This window comes from Plutella xylostella, chromosome 7 (genome assembly GCF_932276165.1).
Source record: "Plutella xylostella chromosome 7, ilPluXylo3.1, whole genome shotgun sequence".
Lineage (NCBI taxonomy): Eukaryota > Metazoa > Arthropoda > Insecta > Lepidoptera > Plutellidae > Plutella > Plutella xylostella.
In genome coordinates this window covers 6,160,115-6,186,537 of record NC_063987.1, presented here as the reverse complement: position 1 = coordinate 6,186,537, position 26,423 = coordinate 6,160,115, and the positions used below count along the sequence as shown (strand labels likewise).

General features: G+C 39.6%; 3 protein-coding genes across 6 annotated transcripts in view; 1 reads left to right on the top strand and 2 right to left on the bottom strand.

The window, feature by feature from the left end:
• Positions 1–17: 17 nt before the first annotated feature.
• On the bottom strand, positions 18–5,669 carry LOC105390912 (protein Pixie). Its single transcript, XM_011562286.3, has 12 exons — positions 5,525–5,669; positions 5,107–5,327; positions 4,725–4,940; positions 4,222–4,429; positions 3,744–3,930; positions 3,210–3,331; positions 2,691–2,791; positions 2,423–2,600; positions 1,665–1,786; positions 1,199–1,395; positions 630–864; positions 18–236 (listed from the first exon to the last, which is right to left on the bottom strand). The coding sequence occupies exons 2-12, from the start codon at positions 5,323–5,325 to the stop codon at positions 189–191; spliced, it is 1,833 nt and encodes a 610-aa protein (XP_011560588.1). The 5' UTR covers positions 5,326–5,327; positions 5,525–5,669; the 3' UTR covers positions 18–188.
• A 337-nt stretch (positions 5,670–6,006) lies between these two features.
• LOC105390913 (PF03932 family protein CutC) lies at positions 6,007–8,737 on the top strand. Of its 3 annotated transcripts, none has more exons than XM_048622079.1 (4): positions 6,007–6,094; positions 6,461–6,640; positions 7,091–7,162; positions 8,026–8,737. In XM_048622079.1, the coding sequence occupies exons 2-4, from the start codon at positions 6,500–6,502 to the stop codon at positions 8,614–8,616; spliced, it is 804 nt and encodes a 267-aa protein (XP_048478036.1). In that variant the 5' UTR covers positions 6,007–6,094; positions 6,461–6,499; the 3' UTR covers positions 8,617–8,737. The 3 variants fall into 3 exon arrangements, with proteins under 3 accessions (XP_048478036.1, XP_037962656.2, XP_011560590.3); XM_038106728.2 differs by having other exon boundaries at positions 6,072–6,150; XM_011562288.3 differs by having other exon boundaries at positions 6,082–6,150; positions 6,491–6,640.
• A 1,300-nt stretch (positions 8,738–10,037) lies between these two features.
• Positions 10,038–26,423, bottom strand: part of LOC105390930 — a 75,185-nt gene continuing 58,799 nt past the window's right edge. For both annotated transcript variants that reach the window (XM_038106526.2, XM_038106527.2), the window contains exons 6-9: positions 24,861–24,967; positions 23,260–23,447; positions 18,122–18,234; positions 10,038–11,866 (exon numbers count right to left, since the gene is read on the bottom strand). In XM_038106526.2, the coding sequence (XP_037962454.2) occupies positions 11,642–11,866; positions 18,122–18,234; positions 23,260–23,447; positions 24,861–24,967 (633 nt within the window). In that variant the 3' untranslated portion in view covers positions 10,038–11,641. The remainder of the gene's footprint in view (positions 11,867–18,121; positions 18,235–23,259; positions 23,448–24,860; positions 24,968–26,423) is intronic.

Sequence of the window (26,423 nt, the reverse complement as noted above, 5' to 3'; positions counted from 1 at the left end):
AAAATAAAATAAAAATATGCGCAATTGTATAAAATTGATTTATTACAATAAAATACAATTGGAAATACAAGGATGGTAAATGTTAGCCACCTCCATTGTGACAGTGACTACGTAGCAGCATACATACATACAACAGCCCAACATATATAAATAAATATACATATTGATAACTCTTTACAGTGTCCGTTTTAGTCTTCCAGGAAGAAGTATTGGCCAGCCCGTTTTTGCTCAATGTCCTGTAACAAAGGAAACATCATTAGAATAATGGCAACCTTGAGTGTAGTGATAATTTACTAACAGCTACAACATTGTTTCTTATTGTTAGCAATAGTGAGGGGTGAATTGCACGCTAAAGCTACACTACACTCGTAGTACCTATGTAAAGTAGTTCGCAATCTGCCATCACCTCTAATCACTAACAGATAACTATCAAACATAATCGGTAGTATCGGTAATCGGTACCTATCGAGGTACCAAACTCTCCACTCAGTAACTGCTAAGGCAACACCATCTCAAAAAGAGATGCTATTTAGATTCATCTACATTTCAAAGCAACATCTTATTAATCTCATTAAAATTCGAAAGAAAGGCAGCGAAAGCGCCCACTGCACAAGTTCCATAACACTAACCTTAACAGACGAGTGCTTATTGATCCTGGGGCGGAAGTTGTTCGGGTCTCTCCTGAAGGTAATGCCCAGCAGTTCCAAGAACTTGTTCATGCCGTTGAGCAGCGACTGCGGCGCGTGCGCGGTGGCGTCCGACGAGGGGGTGCCCTCGAACACGATCACGCGGTCCGCCAGGTATGTGGCCATGATGAAGTCGTGCTCGACCACGAAGCCTGTCCGCTTGGCGTGCAGGATGAATCTGGAAGGTGGTAGAGGTGTTTGTTAAGTACAGGGGTTTTCAGTGAATTAATAAATTAGTGGCTCATAGTAGTCGACTGTTGGATATGTGCCACCCCATAATCGAAGATTTATAAAATGGAATGACTGTTGGAGATATTCTGTATTGTGGACTTAGGATATTGCAATATTGGAAGTTTGATGTAGATAGGACATCTGAGTTCATTGATGTAGATAAGATGCCATTGCCATGCCATCTGAGTTGGCTGCCTATGATGTGGCCATACAAGGTGTAAGTAGTCTGATAGTAGGTTCCCATGAATTCAGTTCATCCCTCAAACCCTCATACAACATACCTTTTAATAACTTTAGCAGCAACAAGACGTTGCTCAGAATCTAAGTAGGCCGAGGGTTCATCAATCAGGTAGACGTCGGCGGGCTTCCCGAGACACAGCACCAGCGCCACACGCTGCAACTCTCCTCCAGACAGGTTCTGCACCTCCTGGTCCATTATCTCCTCTATCTTCATTGGCTTCATCACATCTGTGATGAACTGCGGAGAGAATGTGATGGATTAGTAAAATATAACTAAGAAACATGAAATGATTCAGCTTGTAGCTGTTCAGTCAAATAAAAAAAACCTTCCAAATGTTAGAAATTTGTCAAAATAAGGAGTATTATGTATGGATAAGATCTTTAATAATAATAAGTTATAAATAAAAAATACTGTAGCGGCAAACAAATGTTATGGGTTTTAGAGCTGAACACATTTCCTCTTATAATTAATAGCATATTTTTGTCTTGTTACCATAGTTCTCATACCTGTGGGTGAATGTAGGCGTCTCTGATCTTCTCGTGCAGCAGCTGACGCACCAGCCCCTGCGACTTGGGCGAGATCTTCTGTGGCTTATAACTAATGTGCAACTGCGGCAGGTGGCCCGAGCCTGGCAACAATAACAAACGGCGGATTAAGTATAAGATTATGAATTTTAAGTTAGGTTTTATTTCAAATGGTTAAATACACAAAGACTTTAAGTCTAAGAAAGAGAGATACAAGCAAGGAGCCCATAAACACAGTCAAACACTTTGTTTTAGTGATAATATGCACAGATGTATGGTAATTAAAATATTGTGTACCATCTGCCGGCTTGGAGGCCTCTGCATGCTTTAAACACTTTTGAAACACGGGGTGGAAGAACAAATCAAAGAATTCTCCCCGGGCCATCACTAGAATGTTCGGAATTCATCTAAAATACTAAAGCTTAAAACCACCGATTCACTTATAACCTCAATTTTACGCGATTGATTTTACATCGCCAATTATATGAATTATTAATTTACTAATCTAAAAACAAAGGCAAATACTATGTACACATTCGTATAAAATAACAATTATTGTTGAAATTCTTCTCCAGTAAAACGTTCCAATAAAATCGTCATTTGACAACTTTCATGAAAATTTGACATTTCACTACGAAGTGTTGCCACATTACAAAAACTAAATTCGATTCTAGTTATTTCGATACTTTCGATGGATATTTTGTGAATCGAATAGTATCGAGTAATCGAGTCAAGCTTACCATCATCGGGTTCCAAGTTGCCAGCCAACATTCTGATGAATGTGGTTTTTCCAGTTCCATTTTCTCCGAGAAGCACCAAGATCTCGGAGTCAGAGAACTCTCCTTGCTTGACCCTAAGACTGAAGTCACCCATTTTCTTTGTCATCTCTGGATACTCATAATGGTTCATCCGTTTTATCTGATAAGAAAAGAAATGTTTTATGTAAAAGTACATAATTATGCTATGATGTGATATTGATTAGATCTGTATCTAGTAAATGTAAATTACCTCTTCTTCTGTAGCAGATTCAGCTACTTTGAATACTAGGGATTCAGTTCTGAATCTCATGTTCTCAGTCGGCACGAAACCATCAAGGAATATGTTGATACCTAGAAAATAAACGCAGATTAATTGTACAAGCCATTAATCAATAAGTACTTTGGTGCCTTAACTATCTATTTATACATAACAAATAGCGCATTGGAATGTTTCCACCCGTTAGATCAAGTGGCATACACATTGCGATTGCTGTCGCGTATACAACGACATTGAAATTACGCAGTGAAAGTATTATTTACGCACGGGCGCCAAATCCCACGGCGCTGCTAAAGGTACTGCTACGTGCATTGCGGCTTACGACAGTCCCGGGCTGACCTAGATGAAAAATCTATGGCACCACACAGCCGTCGTCAGCCGCACCCGTAAATCAGTATTTAGATTTTCATGCCACGCAAACTACCCTGTTTGCACCTTAACCTCCTTCCTTTCACCCAAAGCTATAACCATAATTATGTAAAATTGCCCAACCTTCTCGTACGGAGAAGGGCATAGTGACGACGCCGTACGCGCCGGGCACGCCGTAGAGGCAGCAGATGAAGTCCGACAGGTAGTCCAGCACCGACAAGTCGTGCTCCACCACTATGATGAACCTGAGGAGGATAGTAGTACCGATGTCAGAGTACAGTTTGTATTTGAGATCTTCATAAGTGGTATTATAAGACAGAAAGGAGTTGAAAAGTTGGTCTGAATCACTTTTATGTAACATGACTTTATGGTATGTCAGTATCATCTGGACATAGATCTCTACCATGCTTTAGGCATTATATTATTATTATTATTGTGGGAGGCCTGGTCATAATCAGAACTTTTACAATCCCGTGGCCATGGAAACAGATGCATTGGTATTAATTTGTTGTCCAAAGCTGACAGGTTAAGGGCGTTATTCCACCATAGACGTCCTATGCTACGTTACTATGGATGCATTTGATATCAAACATATCAGCATAGCTGCAAAGCACATCTCTGGTGGAAAGGCACCCTTATACAAACAAAAGTACATACTTATCAGGATGTATCAACGAGCGTATAGTCCTGGCAGCGTTCAGCCTCTGCTTGACGTCGAGGTAGGAGGAGGGCTCGTCGAACATGAAGATGTCCCCGTCCTGGATGCACACCATCGCGATGGCGAATCGCTGCAGCTCCCCGCCGGACAGAGCCGCGATCTCGCGCCCACGGATGTGGGATAAGTCTGCGGGATTAACAGATTCAGATTGATAATGTATTCAAAGTAAAATTTTACAATTATTAATTGTTGGTTGTCAAGATAATGAGTCTACCACCATGTCACAAATGCAAAAGAGAAAAAAGAATGTACAGGGATGGGATCTAAGACAGGTCTAAAAGATTAAAAAGTTAGGGATCTAGGATGTTGGGTAGGTAGGCTAATACAATTTCTTATCAACATTTAAATAACAACACAACATAACACACAATAATTTTAAAATTGCATACTATTCAATGCTAGAGCAACATCACTTACCAAGCATCTTGCATATCTGTGTCTGGTTCTTCAGCTCGTCCTTCTTGTCGAGCAGGAACCCAACGGTTCCCTTCACGGCCTTGGGGATCTGGTCCACATACTGCGGCTTGATCAGCGCCTTCAGGTCGTCCTCCAGGATCTTGGTGAAGTAGTTCTGCAGCTCCGAGCCGCGGAAGTGGGAGAGGATCTCCTGCCAGTCTGGAGGGTCCTGGAAGGTCAATGAGGTTGGGATTTATTTCAGTATATGTTTGTGAGAGTGTTTTGATGTTGTTATCTGTATGTTAAAATTAGCTGGTTACTTTACAATGTACTGGTAAATGTAACAGGACTAAATATTTTCCAGTTTAGAGATTGAAGGCTACTGGCCAACCAACAGCTTATTTTACTGCTTTCACTCTTGAATATGAGTGTTTGTAATTGATAAAAGCTGAGTACCAGTGCTCTTTGGGATAAAAAGTGTAATAGAAAGTGTTGAATTTCTTGGTTTTGTGGTAATAACTTACAGAGAAACGTCCAAGGTTGGGTTTCTGCTTGCCGGCAAGGATCTTCAGCGCCGTGGACTTGCCAATACCGTTCTGGCCGACCAGACCCAGTACCTCACCAGGCCGAGGAATCGGGAGCCGGTGGAGCTTGAACGAGTTCTTGGAGTAACGGTGAGTGGTGTGCTTCTCCAAGTTGGAAGGAATGTTGATGATGGTAATAGCATCAAATGGACATTTCTGGAAAAGGATATTTGAATTATATTAATAAACATCACTGAGAATAGTCCAATATTGAAAATCGCTTTACCAGTAGACAACATCAAGGTGACTTTCGGTGAATAATTAATTAAGTAGCCTTGGATAAGAAATTTTAGAGACACTTTAAAAAAAAGTGATTGTTTACCTTCACACAGATACCGCATCCGATGCACAGCTCCTCGGAGATGGTGGCGATCTTGTCGTTGGGCGTCACCTCGATACAGAGCTTCCCCATCCTCACCACCGGGCAACTCTTCTTGCACTCTTGCCTGCATCTTTTAGGCTTGCAACGATCCGCGTTCACTATAGCTATACGCGTTAGCTTGTCCGTCTCCTCATGCTGCTTGTTGCTATGCCGAGACATAACTGCCAACAAGGATAACTCGTTATTTAGAACACAAAAATATAAACAGTTTATGGTCAAACTTTCTTCAATATGTGGCACATAACCTCACTGTGTTACTAAGCAATATTTATTCTTGGGTCGTAGTTGTTGGTAATGCTTTATTTGGATGTTACTAATAGTGCTAAATGCGTATTAATTTATCAAAATGAGAGGATACCTGAGAAAAGAAGGCGAACGTAGGCAAAATTTGCCTATGTTCGCGTGTCCTTTTACTCCGAACTCGAACGTCAAAAGGAACAGTAATGAAGTTAGCTGCGATATTGCTAAACATTTCCTAGTTCTGAAACTTTGCTGTGCCTAACTTCACATCATTAAAAAGTATATAGTTTTAGTTATGTACATAGGTTTAGTTTGTATAATATATAGGTAGTTTAGTTTGTAATTGTAAATTATATAAATTATGTAAAAAAAAAAAAAAAAAAAAAAAAAATTAAAAAGTAATACAAAAAGTTACAATTAAATGATCATGTAGTGCGATGAACACGGAACATCAGTACTTCTCGTGAATTTGTTTCATTATTATAATAATACCTAATAATGTTATATTAATTTCAATAATTTAAATCTGTAACATCATTATTTTCAGGTTCGGGAAATTTCAAAACGACCACGATAGATGTTTTTTAAAAATCTTGCCAACCAAAAAAAATTATTAAAGTAGTACTCGATTATTTACGATAAATAATCGATTATTATCAGCTGTTGGATGTCAAATGTGTTGCATGTTGTGTGTTTCTTGTGTGTTTTGTTTTTGTTAATCTTCGCTACATAAATTTAAGTCTAGTGAGTAAAATTTTATTTGAGTTTGCATTTAGTTGCAATCGCAGTCAGAGCAAAATACGCGGATCGCGCTATTAAATTAAAATAAAAACGAGTTTAACCACATAACAATAAGTAGTCACTAGTTTAACCAACTTTTTTACTTCCCATGAACTTTCCTCATAAATATGTACAGTCCGCCACACAGACATCTGACCCCTCCTTCCTATAAAATTGTATTGAGGCCGATTCAGTTACCGGCGTGTTGTATTGGGGCTAAGTCAGCTATCTGCGTGGCTGACCGTACCTAACTACCTTATATTTCTTTACATAGGTATCATCATACTTCCAACATCACTAACAGGCCGCAAGCATGCTGGAAGTGTGCATAGACAGCCTAGAGTCGGCTATAAACGCCGTGCACGGTGGCGCGGATGAGTTGGAGGTATGCAGTTCACTGGCGGAGGGCGGCCTCACGCCTAGCGCCGGCCTAGTGATGAGGGTCCAGGAGTTGGTGAGTTGATGTGATGATTAGTTTACATAGACTAGTGATTATTTAGATTTAATTCTAGCGGCTGTGTGCTGGGGAGTGTGAAGGTGTGATGATTTAAGACTTTAGAGCAATATAAGTACTTAGATAGGGTTCTAGTTGGAGGTGTGCGGCTCGCTGGCGGAGGCCGGCCTCACGCCTAGTGCCGCGCCGGGCTCGTGACGAGAGTCAGGGAGTTCGTGAGTTGACGGGATGATTTAGACTGTAGTAGAATATTGTTTGAGCTCTAATAGCGGCAGTCAGGTGGTCAGTTTGCTTTGTCTTTAGACTGTAGGTCTGTACTATAATTATTTATAGTACAATAGGTATTTATGTTTGATGTGTGATAGACAGTAAACTGCTGTTTTATGAAGTCACTAAACTTTTTTAAAAACTTTGCCGTTTTTGTTTCTAAATATTATTTTTGTCACGCAGGTAAATAAAATTGCTGCCAATAAACCAATTACTGCGACATGTCCTCCGGACTGCTACTGCGCCCGTAGACTGGTAGGTACTTAAATGATTTCTTAAATCTTTAATCAATGATTTCAAAAGGAAGGATACGCCCTTCAGAACATTTTACTCAAACCTTCTTCATACAAGCAAAATAACTGCCATCTGTCATAATTTGTTGGAACTATGTCAGAGCCGAGCTACTTATCCTGACGACGCAACCTTGTACGTGCGTTCATATTTTACCGTCATCGGATAGTACTTAGGTAAATAATAATATGAGTGAGTTGCATGCGGACGTCCGTACAAGGTTACATCTTGCGGCCATTGTAGACTTTGGTAGTAAAATAATTATCGCTTTAAAATGTGTTTATTTATTAATTAAGGATGATACGATATTCCATATTCCTTTTTGACCTTCGTATCATAGTTTTTGTAGCCTTTCACAACAAAAATAGGCATATTTATCACAAGAAACAAAGACTATCCCCCTTATTCATAGAGAAGTTACAAAACGTTTTAACTAATAAACTGTTTTGTCCCTCTCCAACAAAGAACAATTTGTTCTTTGACAGAGAGGGACAAAACAGTTTATTAGTTAAAACGTTTTGTAACTTCTCTATGAATAAGGGGGTATCTCTCCGTCACAGACAACTGTCGACTGAGGACCGTTGGCCCTAAAATGTCTATTTTAGGGCCAACGCGCGGGTGCCATTTTCTTGAGTGGTTTGGCCTGTCCTTACGCAGTAATATATATGTCAATGTCTTTAATTGTTTAACTGTAGTACTTAGATACTTAATTATTATAATTATTACGTTCGCCACACTGTAAAACCTAATCATAATTACGGCCTGCACCCTGCACATTTATCTCTCAATACGTAAAAAGTTTTAAACTACCGATCTGACTATTCCAGAAACCAAAAGTGAACGTTATGATCCGCAGCCGCACTGGCTCTGACTTCTGCTATTCAACCGAAGAAATGGACACCATGCTCAGCGACGTGCAAACACTGAAGTCACTTGACGTGGACGGCTTTGTCTTCGGAGCCCTGACTGCGACCCAGCACATTGATCTTGACAACTGCAAAAAGATCCTTGAATTGGCGAAACCTATACCTTGCACGTTTCACAGAGCTTTTGACGTTTGCCGAGACCCCATGGACACATTTAATGACATAATCAACCTTGGGTTCCACAGGCTGCTAACCAGCGGTCGACGGCCATCGGCTGGGGATGCTGAAGCTATTGATTTTATAAAAGGATTGTTGAAAGTTGCGGATAGCAGAATAGAGATCATGCCAGGCGCGGGGGTCAGTGCTGGTAACGCTAAAGTTTTTATCGATATTGGATGCACGATAGTCCACAGCTCGTGCAAAGTGCGCCGAGACCTGCCGAGGCCGGAGTTTGGTCTCGCAATGGGCACCAGTGACAGCGAGTGCCTTTACGTCACTGATGAAGGATTGGTTAAAAGCCTCAAGAATGTTCTGTGTGGTTCGGATTGGTAGCGTTGTATACTTATAACTACACATTCCTAAAGATCACATACATTTACCGAACCTAAGTTATATCAATAAAATACCTAAGTAAGTACCTACTTGATATAAAGTACATACTTACTAACCTTTTGAATTTTTTTTTTCTTATTTCACCTTCCACTTTATTTAATTACACCTACCTAATATTAGTCTAGTTTACACGTTAAGGGTTTACACAGACGGACCGCATTTCTACTGCAATCCAACTGCAAATTACAGTTCAATTGCAGTCGGCGTGCAGTCGTGTGAACGTTTGGATTGCAGTTGCAGTTGGATTGCAGTTGAAATGCGGTCCGTCTGTCTAGACCCTAAGGGATTGACGAACAGAGCAAATAAGTAGGTAAGTACACTTTTGCATTTAAGTATAATACTTTTTGGTATGGATGATTATAATTATTATAGTTAACCTAACCTTAGTGATATTTATTTTGCTACAGAAAAAAAGATAAATTTTATGTTTTTATCCGCATTTCCAACAAAACTATTTTAGAAAACACGGTTGCATCAAGGTTCTGCTGAAGTGCAGGATTGACAGAGATTGCAGTTGGTAAAGTCTGCCTCGTCTGAGCTCGTCATCAATCATGTCGAGACCTCAACTTTGTGCTACGATTTATTTCCACCCGAACAAATCAAACCAAATGGCTTTTTCCTGTTTATTCATACAAACGTCGTCGCAACCGGGGAACTTACAGTTTTATTTGTGTTTAACCCGCGATAGTACAAAGACTTAATAGGAGTTTTAGGTTTTAGCATAATAATATTATGAAAAAACTAAATTTTATTAAGGCGTCCTTGTAGAAAGTTTTTGCGTATCAAATAAAAAAATGTGGTTGCATGTCTTCTTAGTAGTTAGGTCATAGATATATTGTTATCAAGGATGCAAATGAGGCTCGATCGATTTATGTTTATTTTAGACCTGCCTTTCAATTGGTGTTCATAAAAGCACGTACACATTTCATTTTGAATTGTGCGTGCATATGGACGTTGGATGGTTGACCCAAAACTAATCCCATAAGAACATAACCCTATTTTGAATGATAATGAATGCATAGCTTATAAATAATTCAACTTATTATAACGAATTTCGTTTACCTGCTATTCAGTGGTGGATTGTTTGTGCGCGCTCCAATGACCTAAATACAGCCTGAAATTACCGACTACTGGCCTGAAAATAATTTAGTGTGATCGTTTTAGTTGAAAACAAGTTTATTACGAGACAAGACTCGTAACTTTAAAATTGTCGGCGCACTCTGAAAAAGCAGTAAAGTTAGTTCTTTGGGCACTATCTTCCTTTAATTTCATAGGCTAAGTTACAAGCTCTGAAAATGGTATAAAAGTCATAGATAGATTACATATAACTTAACAATGGATCAGGTAAATAAAACACTCAGTTTTAAAATAAACCAATATTAATAATTGATATAAGATTACCTGTGACTTAATAATCTAATAGGTACCTATGAGTACTTTATTTTACTTCAAACTTAAACAGCACTGCCACAGTAAGAAACTTTCCCATTTTTGAACACATTTTATAATTAAAAGACTTATTTATAAAATATAAGGCTGTGCCGTGAAATACGTAATACTAAGGCAGTTCTTTACTTAACCCGTCGTGCGCTTAACTACTATATATACAATTTTGTTACCTAGGTATAAGTGTAGGTACATAGTAGGAAATACTAGGTGTAGTAATTTATATTTTGGTCGAATTGCACAAGGTTTACGAGTTAAAGCGTTTAGGTTAAAATCCTCATTATTTTACGTATTACATATTTTTTTATTATTTACCTATCAATTAACATTCTAGGTAATTTAAACAAGTAATTGGTTTTTTAAAATTTAAGTAGGTAGGTGTTTTCTGGTGTACTCTGGCTGGACTATGCCCTGGTAAGTGGGAAAGTTCACATAGACCAACAAGGGTGAACTTTGCCCAGCAGGGTATACAATAGGATAATAAGGTTTTTGTATGGTTAGCGAAACATAGTTTTATGGTGCTGCTTGTCGGTACAGTCTATTTAGAATGTAAGTTTTTAATAAGATTTTCACATTAACTTTTCTATTAGGTATGTATTTATTACGTTAGATACAAATATTACTACACATTCAATTATGGACAATCAACCTACCTACCTTTACCAGGAAACAAATGTCGAAAAATGTGTTGATATGCTTATAGCAGTTGAATACTTTGTTACTCAGAAATTGACTAGTGTTTAATTTAATTATTATATTGAATAAGATTTTTAATTTGAATATCCTAAGTAGTCTTTGAAGTTTTATACAACGAGTATTTTCCTCAGATCTAATTGAATTATTTGTCTACTGATTCAAATCTGAATAGCATTGTAGTAACTTATTTCGATATTTTTAATATATACCTACTTAATTATCTTTATTTACCTTATAACGATGGTGGATGGTTAATTTAATGAAGTACTTATGTATTTTCTGAAAGCCGCAACCTGATAATATATACGTAATACAAAGTTGAAGTTTAACTTTTGCGACTCACGAAATAAGAATGACATGAAATCGAACATGACGAAAATTTGTACATTGCTTGCACTAAATGCGGAGTACATAGAGGTGCACAGCTGCAACCATTATACGAATATTACATAATCTGTAACCAAGTGGTTTCGCACTACTCACACTATAGGTACTATCGTAGCTTATTCTGTAGAAGCAAGGCACAACCTGCCGTTCTAATCGTTAACAATTTAAATCACACGCTATCTATAGCTTAACCAAAAATGAATATGTTTTAGTAGTTTCTTTTGTATCTAGGTAGGCTGTGATCTTAAACCTACTAGAATGTATAATTTTCGCGACAATTTTTTGACCAATCTGCAATAAGTGAATGCTCTCAAAGAAGCTTCAAGATGTATGAAAATACGATAATGTGGGACCACAGTTCCTTATTTTTATGACTCTGGAGCTTCTCTGCAGTTACGATGACACTACGAGTATAACAAACATCTTAAAATCTCCATTAAACAATAACAGAATGTCGATTAGTCTTCTTATCCGGCGCGTAGGGTTCCAGTTTCGCCGGCTCGGTGTTGAGTGCGCTGTAGTCGACGGGGAAGGGGGGCGGGGGCAGGGAGCCCTTGGGCGGGACGAGCACCCACTGGCCCGGTCCGTTGGGGTTCTTGCCGAACAGCCAGTTGGTGAAGCAGTGCACGAAGGTTCCGTAGTCGAGGATTAGGTAGCCGTTCTGCGGATAAGATTGAGGTGAGGTTGAGCTGGTGAGTAAAAGCCTGGTAGGTAGGAAGGAGACCCCTCAACTGACGTTAAATAGCTTAAATACGGCTTTTACCAGTGGAAGTAATAACGTAAGTACTTATTACTTCCATGCTTTTACCACTGTGAGATGTCAAACCCTATAGTCTTGCTCTTAGGTGTGTGTGTGTGGTCATCGACACTTTGAGCTTGGTATCTCATATGAGTATAAGAGTTGTGGTGGCGTAACGGATAGGGTATCGGCTCTATTTCGTGAGGCTGTGGGTTCGAATCCTGCTAAGTACCAATGAATTCTTTAGAAATAAGGAATTTAAAAAAGTACAATTTTACCACGTGAATATGGTGTGCTGTGACTATACCACTTACGGTGAAGCAAAACATGGTGAGGAAACCTGCACATCTGATGTCGTGACTGTCGTGTACCCCGTTTTTTGATGAGTGCATAAAACGGTGATACGGCTTGCGACTTATCACGTGAGTACAAATTTTAATGAACAACGAAATCTGGGTGGCTCGCTTGACTACCCCACCCAGGATTAGATTCGTAAGTTTATAATAATAATAATAATAATAATATATCTTTATTTCAGGTGTAAAAAGCCCATATCATATCCTAATTACATTTACATTTATAAAATTAAAATTAAAAGATACAAAAGTAAATATCATTAAAGTTTAAGTTTAAAGACAATATTAATATATATATGTATATAATAAGATTTCACTTTGGATAAAGTTCATGTCATTTAACGTTCCCACCACGATGCACAGCTAGCCAGTGCCTAAAAAATGGACCATTCAAGTCGTCACTCACCACTTGCAGTATGGTGTTGCTGGAGGAGCGCACTCGGTCCCAGAAGCCCGCAACACGTGACCTCATTATTGCAAAAAAGTCAGGGACCCCAGCCTCCGCAAACATGCCTGACGCACTGCAGAAACGAGGATGCTTTAGAAGTATACGGAATGCATCGTTGTACTGAACCCTAAGAGTCGAGTATGCGCGTTTCGTGTAGTTTAGCCAGAGCTGACAAGTATAAAAGCTCTGGCAGTACGCTCTAAACAGAGTTACTTTTACTTGCTCAGTACAACGAGCAAACCGCCTCGCGAGCATGTTGCAGCGGACGGCCAGGGCCCTGCGCTCCCTCTCCAGGTCTGCATCATCACGTAGATCTGACGTGAGCACGTGTCCCAGGTATCTGAAAGTCTCCACAACCCGAACTGGCGCCCCCCTTAAAAAGAGTGGAAGTACTCTCTCAGGACCCTTCCCCGATCTGAATACCATCATCTCCGTTTTCTTCTCGTTATACTTTAGACCATGCGCTTCAGCGTAACGAGCACATGTGTCCAAAAGCCGACGAAGACCCTCAATTGAGGGGCTGAGGAGCACCATATCATCAGCATAACTCAGGTTGTTTATGTAAACATCACCTATGTGGCAGCCAATTCTGGTGCTCCTCAGCTCCACAATCAAGTCATTCACATAAAGGTTGAACAGATCGGGAGAAGTAAGTCCACCCTGACGCACACCACATTCTAGCCTATACTCGCTAGACATGGTGTCGCCCCATCTAATGTGATTCGTTTGGTTTCCGTACCAGTATCTCAACAGATCCACCACTTGACTGTTGACATTTGCCTCGTAAAGTTTTCTCCATAGTAAATTGTAATTTACTAAGTCGAAAGCCCGGCTTAAGTCCAGAAAACATGCGTAGACGGTTGTTTCACGCTCCGTATAGTATTTTACTGTATGTTTTAATGCCAGGATGGCAGAATCCGTTGAGAGACCGGGACGGAAACCAAACTGAGAATCATCTATTCTTAACTGGCCCACCAGCTCAGGCTGCAGAAGCCGCTCCAGCACCTTGCCGAGGATAGTACCTAGTGATATCGGCCTGTAGTTACTGATACTTGAAAGGTCTCCAGTTTTATTTTTAGGCACCGGCACTACGACAGTTTTCATCAACTGCTCCGGGAGATAGCCGTTGGCAATGCATCTGTTGAACAGCGCACTCAGTACAGTGTAGATGTGATCACCTGCGTAGAGGATGTGCTCAACACTGAGCCCGTCGATCCCGGGTGATTTACCACGGACCATGTTCCTTACCACTAGTGCTATCTCCTTACTAGTAAAACTGATGTTCGGTTGATTACTTCGGCTCTCAGTGTCGGGCACACTCTCCACGCTCGCCGTTGGTAACGGCTTTACCTTGAAGTGGTCTGCGAACAGTTCAGCTATTTCACTGGGACTATCACACTTATCTACACTTACCGGGACAGATGATCTGTGACTCATTTTCTTTGTGGCTGTCCAAAAGTGTGAGAAGTTTTTACTTTTCCTGCTAACGGCTAGAATGTCCATCTTAATTTTGTCCTCATTTGACTGACACCACTTTAATTTATTCTTAAAATTTCGCCGAGATGTACACATTAGGTCATAAGAAGGACCAGACCTAGGTCTACCACATTCTAACCAATGCCTATAGTGCATCCTCGCTACCTGGTGGCTACTCTGTACATGATAGTTCCACCCCGGAACATACCTACGTTTTTTCTGTGCATCGTGTTGGGATTTAAAACTTAAAATTGCCCCTTCTTGTAAAATTGAGATTAATTGTGTATATAAATTGTCTATTAGGTACAAATTGCATCTACATTTAACATCTAAACATACATTACATCTAATTATACAGTCTTTTGGTTTTATCACAGTGTCACAATAGTCTAAGTCGATTTTATTTTTCAGTTGAATAAGTTTGGAATTACAATAATGTCCATACTCATTAATCTGTTCGAGATTCCTTGTTCCCCAACGTATCTTATTAGTATTATCACAGCTATTATTTACATATTGCTTATTTACAGTACCCTGCCAGCTACAATATACATACAACGGTAGATGGTCGGACCACTGTACATCATAGTTAATTTTTATCGATAGTATCGTGTCGTACGCAGCTTTAGTAGTAATGCAGTGGTCTAACCACCTTGTCGTGCCGTGAGCATCACTTAAAAATGTATAACTATCAGACTCAATACCTAAATAACTAAAGTCCGCACACACCATTTGCTGATCGTCACAAAACGTAACCAATTCATCACAAAAAGTCTCACCCGGATGGGAGTTAAAGTCACCAAGCACATAGGTCACTTCGGTGTCGCTATCATCTATTATAGCGTAAATACTCGCGAGAATATCCGTAAAATCAGGCAGGTTCTCGATCGAGTCCGTAGGCATGTAGGTATTTATCACAAGGAACTGCCGCTGTCCGAACTCAATTCGCACAGCCGCCAGTCGATCGCTAGTACAGTCAACCACAGACACTCTCGTGAACAGGGACTTTCTCCACATTATAGATAAACCACCGAATGGCCGGCCTCGGAGCACTCCCGCCGAGGTGTCCACCGAAGACTTCGCAAATGAAGCAAAATCTTCATGTATTCCGTTCATAAAGTGTAGGTCATGAGGTAGCAGCCAGGTCTCCTGCAGTGCTATAATGTCGGCATCTTTACACAATGATCGTATATGATTGACAGATCGTTTAATCGATTTACAATTAAACGATACCATTGTAATCCGTACGGGTGTATTATCCATTAAAGTTGTTTAGGTTGCGTTTCGACGGGCGCGCCACGGCGCTCACGGTACCGGCGGAACACCAGACCTACCGGCCAAAAGTCACCGCTCAAAAACCTACCAACTTTCGAGGAGGGAATAATAATCTTGTAGGAGTTAAATGTAGTCGGTTTGCTTTGCTCCAATAACTCAACACTGGTGCATGACTCATTCATTTCTTCTATGTATGATTTTATATCGTCTACGGTTGTATGTTTCTTAAAACGCGATACATAAATTGACGAAAATGATTCGGCCACTTCAATTCGGCTGCCCTTATAATCTAAAGTACCCCGTGTATTTCTCAGTTTAGTCGATTTCCTTTTTTTTGTGACTAAAGTAAAGTCATCAATGACGCTCCTGTTGTCATAATCATCACTCGTAGGCCGCGCTGCGGGGATCGTCAGTGTGATGTCCCTGTAGCTGGGCCGGCGTGTGACGTCACCGCCCGCGTAGGTATCGGACACCAGCGGGGCCGCGCTATCACTCGCCGCTGCCGTGGCGATGCTCGCTTGAGAACCGGTTGGAGTGCGATCGCAGCCGATGTTTACTGCCGCAATGTTACCGTATTTATTTAATTTGTCCAACGAATCCTTATTGATTTGTTTACGCTTGCTCATGTTTTTTGACTCATTACTTTTGTCTTTATTTGATACTACAGTTACCGCTTGATTAACTGATGTGCGTAATTCAGCTATCTCACTGTGCAGATTCGATTGAAATTCTTGTATTTCCGTCTTGGAGACACAGGTGGACCGAATAGAATGTATTTCCGCCTTAAGTTCGGCTATGTCTTTTAGTAGACGGCACACGTCTACATGGTCAAATGATACGGGCGGTAATTTGTCCAGGTCCCTCGCAACAAAAGTAGGTTGTTCAGTCAGTTCGGTCTCCTTTAGCCTTTTGATGACGTCCCTTATATTATTTTTCTTTTTATCCTCACCTTTCCTCGAGATTAGGCGGGCTCCACCAGGAACAGAGGTAAACAGCAGAGATTTTCCGTCTTCGATCTCCTTGTCATTGAAATTAGAGCTACATATTTGAATGATGCTGAGCTCATCCAAGTCGTGAATTTTATTTTGCACGAAAGTCAGAAATTCGTTTATTATTATATTAGCCATAGCGCACAGCGGGCTAGCCGCGAGACACAGCTAATGTCGCACACGCACAACCGGTTGTTATCAGATCGCAGCGGGGACTGGAACTAGTTTATGTAAGTAAGAAACATGATATTACTTAAGATTTAGATTTTCTTTTAATGTCTGGATAAAAAACCGACCAGACTACGTACTATCCGTCGTTATAATTCATGATGTATAAAGTGAGCGATAAAAGGTAGCCAATCAAGCTAATTGCGACCTTTCTCATCCAGTCGTTAGCAATACATTATTAAGCGCCTGTTTCACAACGACGTGCCAAATTGCCTACTTCAGAGATTAAACCACTGTCAAAGTATCATGCACTTACAAAAACGATATTGTAGTGTTTTTTTTTCCTCAGTGACGGTATTATTGAGGTATTATTCGTGTCACAGATCACAGGTTTTATCAGTAAAGAAAACGTTTGTTACCACGTTGCCATAGTATACTATGCTTACATCTGCAATTCTTCGTTTTATAATAGTTTCTATAAGACACGCCGCATTGTATGGAAATAGGTCGGTCGTTCTATAGGCAGGTCGTATTAATTGGAAACTTATCCATCCTTGACATAGTGAACCAAACCCTTTAATGCTGGCCAAGTTATTTTCAATAGTTTTTTACCCTTGTTACACATTACTGTAACATGTGACGGTTGTCTTTGGGCAAAAGTCCAAAAACAGCAGGACAACTTTTAGATTTAAATTATTTGCTACGAAAATTTTCGTAGCCTTGCTACGAGCTACGGGCTACGAGCGCTAGTTGCGTAGCGCAGTACATTAGAATTAAACGCTTAGTTACATCGGGCACTTTTCCAAATCTTAATTGCGATTGCATTTTCTATATTACTTTAATGAGATATAAAGTTGTAAGTAAGCATCACTTTTTAAAAAAAAAATAGGACAACAGGATGTAAAATAAAATGTATGGTTATGGAAAGGCGCATACTATAATTATGTACTGTATGGTAAAATCATCATCATATTCATCCCCTCAAATCATTCTAAAAAGTCGTAAGCTTTTTCCAAGCCGCATCACAACGCTATGTGTCCAGCCTTCGTCAGTTCTAAGCATCTGAAGGATTGCCAACGTATTGAATGAAGTGAAATGCCTTCTTTTGGCCTGAATCTATTACAAAACAACCAAGGAAACAGATATGTTGAGTTGTACAAAGGAACTTTAAGCTAATTTCGACCTTATTACTGCCTTGCTTTGACAGTATACGGACAAAAAGAGACAGATATAATATTAAATGCCGAAATTAGCTTAAAGTTCCTCTCTGCAACACGTCGTAAGCATTTACAGTTACTCTGGTACACTTAACTCTTTGCATTGAAATATCCTTCCACCCAAAGGTTGTCTGGAAGAAATCGCTTTAAGCGATAAGACCACCATTTGTACATATGTGTTAGATTAAGTTTTTGTAATTTTGTCCATGTTTTCTGTGAACAAATAAAGAATATCTTATCCTACTCACACTGGTCATGCGGTCGTACGCGGTGTCGATGACCTCGTCGACTCTCGCCGCGGTGAGCCCGATCACGGAGCGGTAGTACGCGGCCAGCGCGGGCTTCGTGATCGCTCCCGTACCTGTGGGGGGATAAGGGGTTACTGTAGTTTAATTAATATACAATGTGTGAGCAAGACCTGGCGTGACAGGTAGGTTTAAAACAACTACATAGAGAGTCTGGAAGAAATTACTCTTAGTAATAAGGCCGCCATTTGTACCGTCTATTTTGTGCATATTCTATTGTAATTTCTGTGTTTGTGTGCAATAAAGAATTATTTATCTATCTATACAACATGGTTAACGCGGCGGCGTTCCTATATAACCCTTGCTTTTCGTAAGCTAATGTGACCCCACTTAGGCCTCGAGTTATCTATGATGAGTGATAAATTATCTCTCACTCATATCGTGCACCCATAGCATTGTCTCAGCTTGCATCACCAAGAAGACTTAGGGCGCCTTCAAATTAGTCGCTAAGTGTCGCGCGGAAGCAGCACGAGCGGGGCACGAGCCGAACACAATTCGTATAGTGTGGACCGACCTACAAGCCTCGAACAAGCGCGCTGCGAACATTTCGTTCGTGCTCGTCTGCGTTCCGCCTGTTGTCGGTTTTTTGACGAACACAAAGGGTTTTGCTTCGCGCTCGCAGTGCATTCGAGGACAGTGATCGTTGTGGGTTCGTTGTACGTCCACACTTGACACCGTGAACGACGAAACCAATGGCTCCGCTCGTGCTCAATTCGTCTAGCGTAGACCCACCTTTACATACGGAGGATTTCCTGCACTTGATCGCGCTGCTTGGTTGTATTTCAATAGTAGACATTTGCGTGTTAGTATGCTAAGCATACTCACTAATTTTCGAATTTACAATATAAGAAAACAAAGAGAACAAAACCATCAGAAACTTTGAAAGTCCAATAAATAAAATGAAATACATAATAAAGACAAAAAAGTGTTCTAAGCGCAGTGAGCCGTGGCTGGCGCGTTGGCGGTAGTCTTGGCTCCGGCCGCGCCGCGCCGCGCCAACGTCTAAACTGTTGGCCAGAAACCAACGTCATAAGTCCACGTTTGAACCTTATCGGAGGATTCCGAAGCGATCGTTGTCAGACTGCGACTTTTATTCACCCGAATGGGGTTTTAACCCGGCATTTGGTGGTTATTTGTGCGGGAATTGGAGTTTTATGGAGATTTAAAAGATGTAAATTTTGTCTCTTTTTGTGAGATGGAGGAAAAGTGGCAAATATGTATTTTTGAGTTTTGATTGAAACTGAATAGAAGGCTAATCCTCATCATCCATTTATCGTTTTCTTCTCGGCCCCTTATCTTTGAATATACGACTTGCATGTAGCTATATGTATTGTAAAACATATAATATATACAAAGCAACCTACTGCACTACACTAATGGCTGGCTTTATTTAGATTGTGTCTGGTTCCAAGTAAACACGACAAGTTCACTTTGTAACTTCAGAATATGTTATGTAAAGCTTACCCTTTGCATAAAATATTAAAATATAAAAATGGACGATAAGCGGCTTACGTATAGTAGGTAAGACCGTCATTAAAAGTTTTCTAAGAACTTTATGGAAGATGAATACTCGTACAAAATGAAATATATTAAAAATGTATATTTAGGTATTATGTGTTCAGTACACAAACAAAATAGGAAGCTCGATATGAAAAACAGAAAAAGATTGGACTTTTTGCTTGATTTGTGTGGAGACTAGTCCAAGAACCAATATAGATACGTTATCTATTGATTAGAGAAATAATATATTTCAGTAGTAATTATTATCATGATGACCGGATGGTGTAGTTCTTAGTGACTGCTATGCCAAAAGTAAATAATGCTTGTTTGGGTGGTTGGTAGATTGTACAAGAGTTATACTATAACTAATCAATATATGCATCTCTATCTGTTTAAGTTATGCCTTATGGATGCCATCATGTCACAAACGTATGCTTAGAGACCACTTATATAGACAATTACACATGTTACGTCACCCCTGGGGTTGCACTGAAGGCAATCCAATAATTACATACATGAATGATTGTTAATGAACCCATTATGCACTAACTATTACCCATCCTATGTAAACAACAGAGTTATGTACTGTAGAAAACCAACCGATGAACGATGTACAATAAGTCAAAGGGGGTATTAACAACTTTTGTCTTTAAAATTCGCGAAAAACTTTGCAAAGGTTACTTAATAAGCATTAAGTTAACTTGAAGTAGTTAATACGATGGCGAGAAAATAGCAGCATATCCTATTCGATGTAGTGAATACTAAATTGTTTTCGTCCATCACAAGAGGGCAGCTATTTGTTGGGATTACATTTGGGTCGGCGGCTCTGAGATATCCAATTTTATTTTATTTTTGGATAGAAGTGAATAAATGGGGGCCTTCTGGGAACTGACCAAGATAAGTTGCGTTGCAAGTACTCTGATAAGTTTGGGTTTTAGATTAAATAGATAAATTCGTATTATATTTTAATTGAAGAAATAATTGCAGTACTCAATTTATTATTTACATTACATATTATTTTAAAATTTTCCTTGGTTCCTTGGTTTTGGGAACACTGCTGTCTTTGCGATAACTGAACTGCGTAGGAGTTGAAAGTAGCGCTCAGTATGTGAACAGAACTTTAATAATTATATTATTTAATAACTCATTGAGGAGGATGACTGACACAAAAGGAACGGCGCTTTTACACCTTGTACAACAAATCTATAATTATATATTCTTATCTTTCAGAAAACAATCCAAACTCACTTGAACCGCCTATAAGTTACGAGCCCCTTCAAGAATTTTTATAGAGATTGGTTATCCAATCTGAGTAAAAAATTAAAAAGGTTGAAGAGATACGCCGTGCATGTACCCGTATGCGCGGGGTTCCGTATTCGGTTTAACTGAATTTCGTTAGCGTACAGGGTTCAAAGGCAGATACCGCAGGTAAAATGCGATACTATTTACATACTCACTTTGGAAATCGGATGCTCTGAAACCCTACAAAGCTTGACTAGGTGTCATATCCTAGAGCTCTGTTTTGCAAACCGTGGCTCTATCACGTTGAGTGAGAAATAGTTATGGGATGGCAAAGCTTATACGACAATGATCGTAAACTGCTGGCTTTGCTATAAAAGTACTGGCTACTCGAAACCGGTGTGAATGTGTCAGTTTTTCCTCTCTATAATTGAAAGTCGGAATGAAGCATTTGAATGTTAGGACTATTGCATTGTTCTTATGTATTCTAACACAGTCAATATGTATTGTATTTTCTAATGTCCGCTGCGTTTATTATTTATGTAGCCTTCTTTCAGGATCATTCTGAATTCAGGATCGTCTTCAAGGCATATGAGGCCAAGGTTCTTACTACAGTATATCAAGACAATTCACCCTATCACAGAGCAGCCATGGCAGTGCAGCCATAGCTGTACAGCCATGGTTACCAGCTCCTGAATAAGCCCCCCGTCCGGTTGATGGACGGTGTTCATTTACCGCGGCGGATCGACGGATGGCTGTCATGTGAACAAGCCAGTAATTGCCTACAGAATTATTTATGCGCCGTCCGAGCCTGTAGCTGAAAAATATGTCCGATATATTGCCCGATGAGCCGCTGCATTTGATAACGTGTAAATATTTATGTTATCAGAAAAATTTATAAATAAACAATCACTGACGGTTTTCAGGATTCCGTATCTCACAAGCTTAAAACCATTAAAGGGTCACGTTTTTAAATCAGAGCGATAAAATTACCCTCAAATTCATAGAACGTATTGTAATATAACTTGTCCGCAAAATAGAACACGGTAGCAAGTTCCACTACACGTATACTGAAACTGACTGGAACTTGAGATGCAACTACAATTAGTAACTCTAGCGGGTCTGCCGGCCAATCACACATTTATAAGTATATAGAGGTGGATAGTATGTTCATTGATGTCGATTCTGAAGGCAGAAATTCTAAATTTAATGCTGTGAAAACCTTAATTTCTTTGTTTAAAATTCGACTCTATGACTGTTTCCGTAAATGTCATTTTATGCTAGCAATTTTTTTAGTTTGACATCGTTAAAATTAGAATTACTGCCTTCAGAATCGACATCATTGTCTAACCTAAGTATAAGTATGTGAGGATATATTATATGCAAAACTATTATTTAAAAAGTACGTTTGTTTGTCTTTCTTTCACGAAAAACGGCAAACATTTGGCAAAGCGGAGATTTGACTACTTTACACACTGTCAAATTTAATGTTCGCTGGCAAAAATTCGAGACGTAGTTCGCTTCGTTACCAGCTGGCTAGAACAATTACTGAAATACCATGTAGTCAAGTACATTTACTAGAGGAGAGGGAAGTTGTAAAGGAAATCACCAGAGCCACTCCATCTTGACAAAAATGAGTATGATTACTGTCAGTGTCAAATAAAGATTTTCTTTCTTTCTTTCAAAAATAAATTAACGAGATGTACTCATGCAATCGATATAGAGTTCGTGGTTACAGTTTGCAGCGGCATTCCAAAACTTCGTTTTATGCAAGATAGAGTGACCCCCTGTTGCCTACATCGATCAGAGTGACGTCACCTAACAGTGCTTTTGTGTCACCCGCCGACCGACATTGACAGATTGCGGGTGTGACATCGACACTATTCGACATTTCCGACACAACAAGAGCTTATATTACATAGAGCCAGTTTAGTAGGAATTTGTATGCGTCTTTGTGCATGGGGACTATGTTACGTATCACATCACAGCCAATAAAGTAGATATAATACGTATTATCAGTTTCATTAAGTAAGTCTGGGGCTACGAAAACTGACCCCGTGTAGGTAGCATTGGTTCAGGTGTCTTTGCCCTAGGTAGGTAGGTACTATACTTCACCGAGGAAGGAGGCGTGAAATAGGCCCAGTAAAGGTTTCCTATTCCTATTCCGGAAACTGATATAACTCTGAATTCAATGGGAAATTCATCAGCCGCTTTGAAGCGGCGTCACAGATAGACGCTCGCTTCGAACAGGTACCTTAAATATTACGTTTGTTTCTACTCAATACTGTCTTACAAGTAAGCTCGCCTCTCATTTCACCTCAACCATTCCAAAAACCACTAACCTTCTCTATCAATCACATGGAACAGGATCTTGCACAGATACTGCAGATACAGGGGGAGGTCTGAGAACCTCCTCAGTTCGTTCAGGTAGAGCGCCCAGCGCGCCAGCCAGCCCTCAAGGGTGCTCCGGCCGGGGTAGCCGCCCGCCTCGGGCCCGCAGACCCGCCGGTAGTATGGTAGGTTACGCCATCTAGCGGAAGTTAAGGGCATTTGTGTAAATTGTGAACGGTGATTAAATGAATGTTTATAGCAAGTAACGCCATCTAGTGAAAGTCAAGAGCATTTGTGCCAAAAGTTGTAAAGGGTGAAAATTTTTGGAGGATGAGTTCTGTTATAGAGACATCTTAGCGGTGCGAATATAAGTAAATTATTTTTACTTTGAAGGGCAGCTAAACCAGAAAAATATTGTTGATAGAGAAACAGAGGCTTGCTGATCACTGATTTTATAAAAAACCTTTTATAAGAGAATTACTAGAATCGCCTACGGATATGTTGCCTAATATAGTAAACCCTTTTATACCTTGTTTTTAAAGTATTTGGTTTTAGCTATTCTCGACATGATAAAAGGATTTCGGCGAAAAGCTGTAGGGTAAATAATATTGACGGAATTTTTCTATTGAATTATTTTTACAAACAAATCTATTTGTTGGAAAGCTGGGGCATGCGATACAGACCTCTAAGTAATACAAATTAAAGTAAGATAAATTAGATCTTTTGTATAATTCATAAATCTCAAGCGAAAATTAAATAGCCAATTAGCCTATTCTCTGTGAACAAACTGAAACTCTAATGAACCACTTGGTATTATTTAACACTCCTAATTCTCGCAAAGCTAAGTTTAAACATGATGAATAAGTACCTACACTTATTCATTACGCCAGACTTCAGCGTTGAAGTGTTTAATAAATCTGCCAAGATAACTATGCATCCGCCGGCAGCCCTCAGACAATAGAGATCTGGTTTAAACGCACCCCGTGTGTCTCACTCCCGTATGAAAGTCCTTCAGAGTGGAAATATGTAGAATTTCAATTTCACGGACCTTTAGGCGACCGAATGGCGTAGTGGTTAGTGACCCTGACTACTGAGCCGAAGGTCCCGGGTTCGATTCCCGGCTGGGGCAGATATTGGTTTAAACACAGATATTTGTTCTCGGGTCTTGAATGTGCCCGTAAAATGGCAATAGGCCCGCCCCCTATTACATTGGGACTAATATAACACTCTGGCGAAAAGTGGGTGCATCAATGCACCTCTGCCTACCCCGCAAGGGAGTACATTAGTACATTAGTACAAGGCGTGAGTGTGTGTGTGTGTGTGTGTGTGTTCAATTTCACGGAAAACTTGGCCAATTGGCATGGATGGGCTATTTAGCAAAAAAAAGTATGCTAATAAAGTAACTGTCCTTTCCTTACCACTTGCATTTAGAGATGTACATGTATAGTGATAACATGGCTGCGTCACCAGGTTTATGTACCTTCTTATTTATATCATAATAGAATCTAATCAGAGCAAATTGAAATTTTTTGTACCACAGAATTCATAGATTCGGAGTTACCCCTCCTGCGTGTAAATTTCACTTGTTCATACTCTCAACGATTTGACTTACTTGTTGGGCAACTCGTTGATGAAATGTTCGATGAATTCCCTCTTCACCTCGAGTAGTATGTGGAACTCGGACGAGTTGGTCGACCAGTCGGCGAAGTGCGCCAACTTCTGCAAGAGACGACGTGAAACAAATTTAATTATTCTCTTTCATTATATCGACATTAGTCAGTGAGCGCAATAGGCTGGAATAGCTCATTTTCCCCAGCTTCAGTGCGAAATCTGTGAGATATTGACTTAAATAATAAATCACAATTTCGTCGGCCATATTTCAGCTGCTTAATGTAAAATGTGTAATTTCTCAACGTTACAGCGGCGTAAGTCCGTTTTCTTTGTGTTTTTCCGGATAATTTTCTTTTCTGGCTCCTTTTTACCCACATTTGTTTCGTGCATTTGGAATAAATTATGTTTGTTTATTATACAGGCGTATTCCAAACAGATATAAAAGAGAATTTCATATTTAATTTAATAATATGTATGTGTGTCATCTTCATAAATCATACACTTCTATACCTTGTCCAACTCACAAACGAAAACTTAACAGTGCGTTAGTTACACAATGTACGAAAGGGCACATATATCTACTTATGAAGCTGATCGTACATAGACGACCGAATGGCGTAGTGGTTAGTGACCCTGACTACTGAGCCGATGGTCCTGGGTTCAATTCCCGGCTGGAGCAGATATTTGTTTAAACAGATATTTGTTCTCGGGTCTTGGATGTGCCCGTAAAATGGCAATAGGCCCGCCCCTATTACATTGGGACTAACATAACACTCTGGCGAAAAGTGGGTGCAGCAATGCACCTCTGCCTACCCCGCAAGGGAGTACATTAGTACAAGGCGTGAGTGCGTGTTTTTTTTTATCGTATATTGTCAAATATTGATAGAGTCATTTATGTCTGTCCATCCAATTACTGTTTATTTATACATAATATTTTACAAACCCTGTAATGAAAGTGAAACTGAAACGCTTACTCATCGTATAAATAACAAAAAAAACTGATTATTATTTTTTTTACCAACCATCGCAACAACGCTGTACATTCAATATAACACTCAATAAAAAAAGTAAAAGAACAAAAGTTTTTCAATTATAAGATGCCAAAGAGGATCTTTTAAAAAGACAAATAGACTGTAGATATAAAACAAAGGAAAGTGCAGTGAATACACTTAACGATGGCCACAGAAAAGTCCTTTTATTTGACTCTTGACTTTTAAAATAGAGAGTAAGAAATGACCTTTTAGCATTCAACTCTAAAAGCTTTTTCTCGTTCGTGCTATATTATGAAATATTTGACCACTATAATATACACTTAAAATGATGTACGATTAAGCGAGTAAAACTATAGAAATTTCTTATGAATAAGGATGGAAGTAATGAAATCGCTTTACCACGGTAGGTAGGAACACATTTTTCAGTTTAGGCAGTTTAGGTAAAATGAAATTATTAGATGTTCCGGAATTTCAACGGAAAAAACCTACAGCTCTCGGCAACCTATAGTCATATAATATTATTTGTGGTTACCTGCGGCCGCTACACGGGTTCGTTATCGGCTTCGATAAAC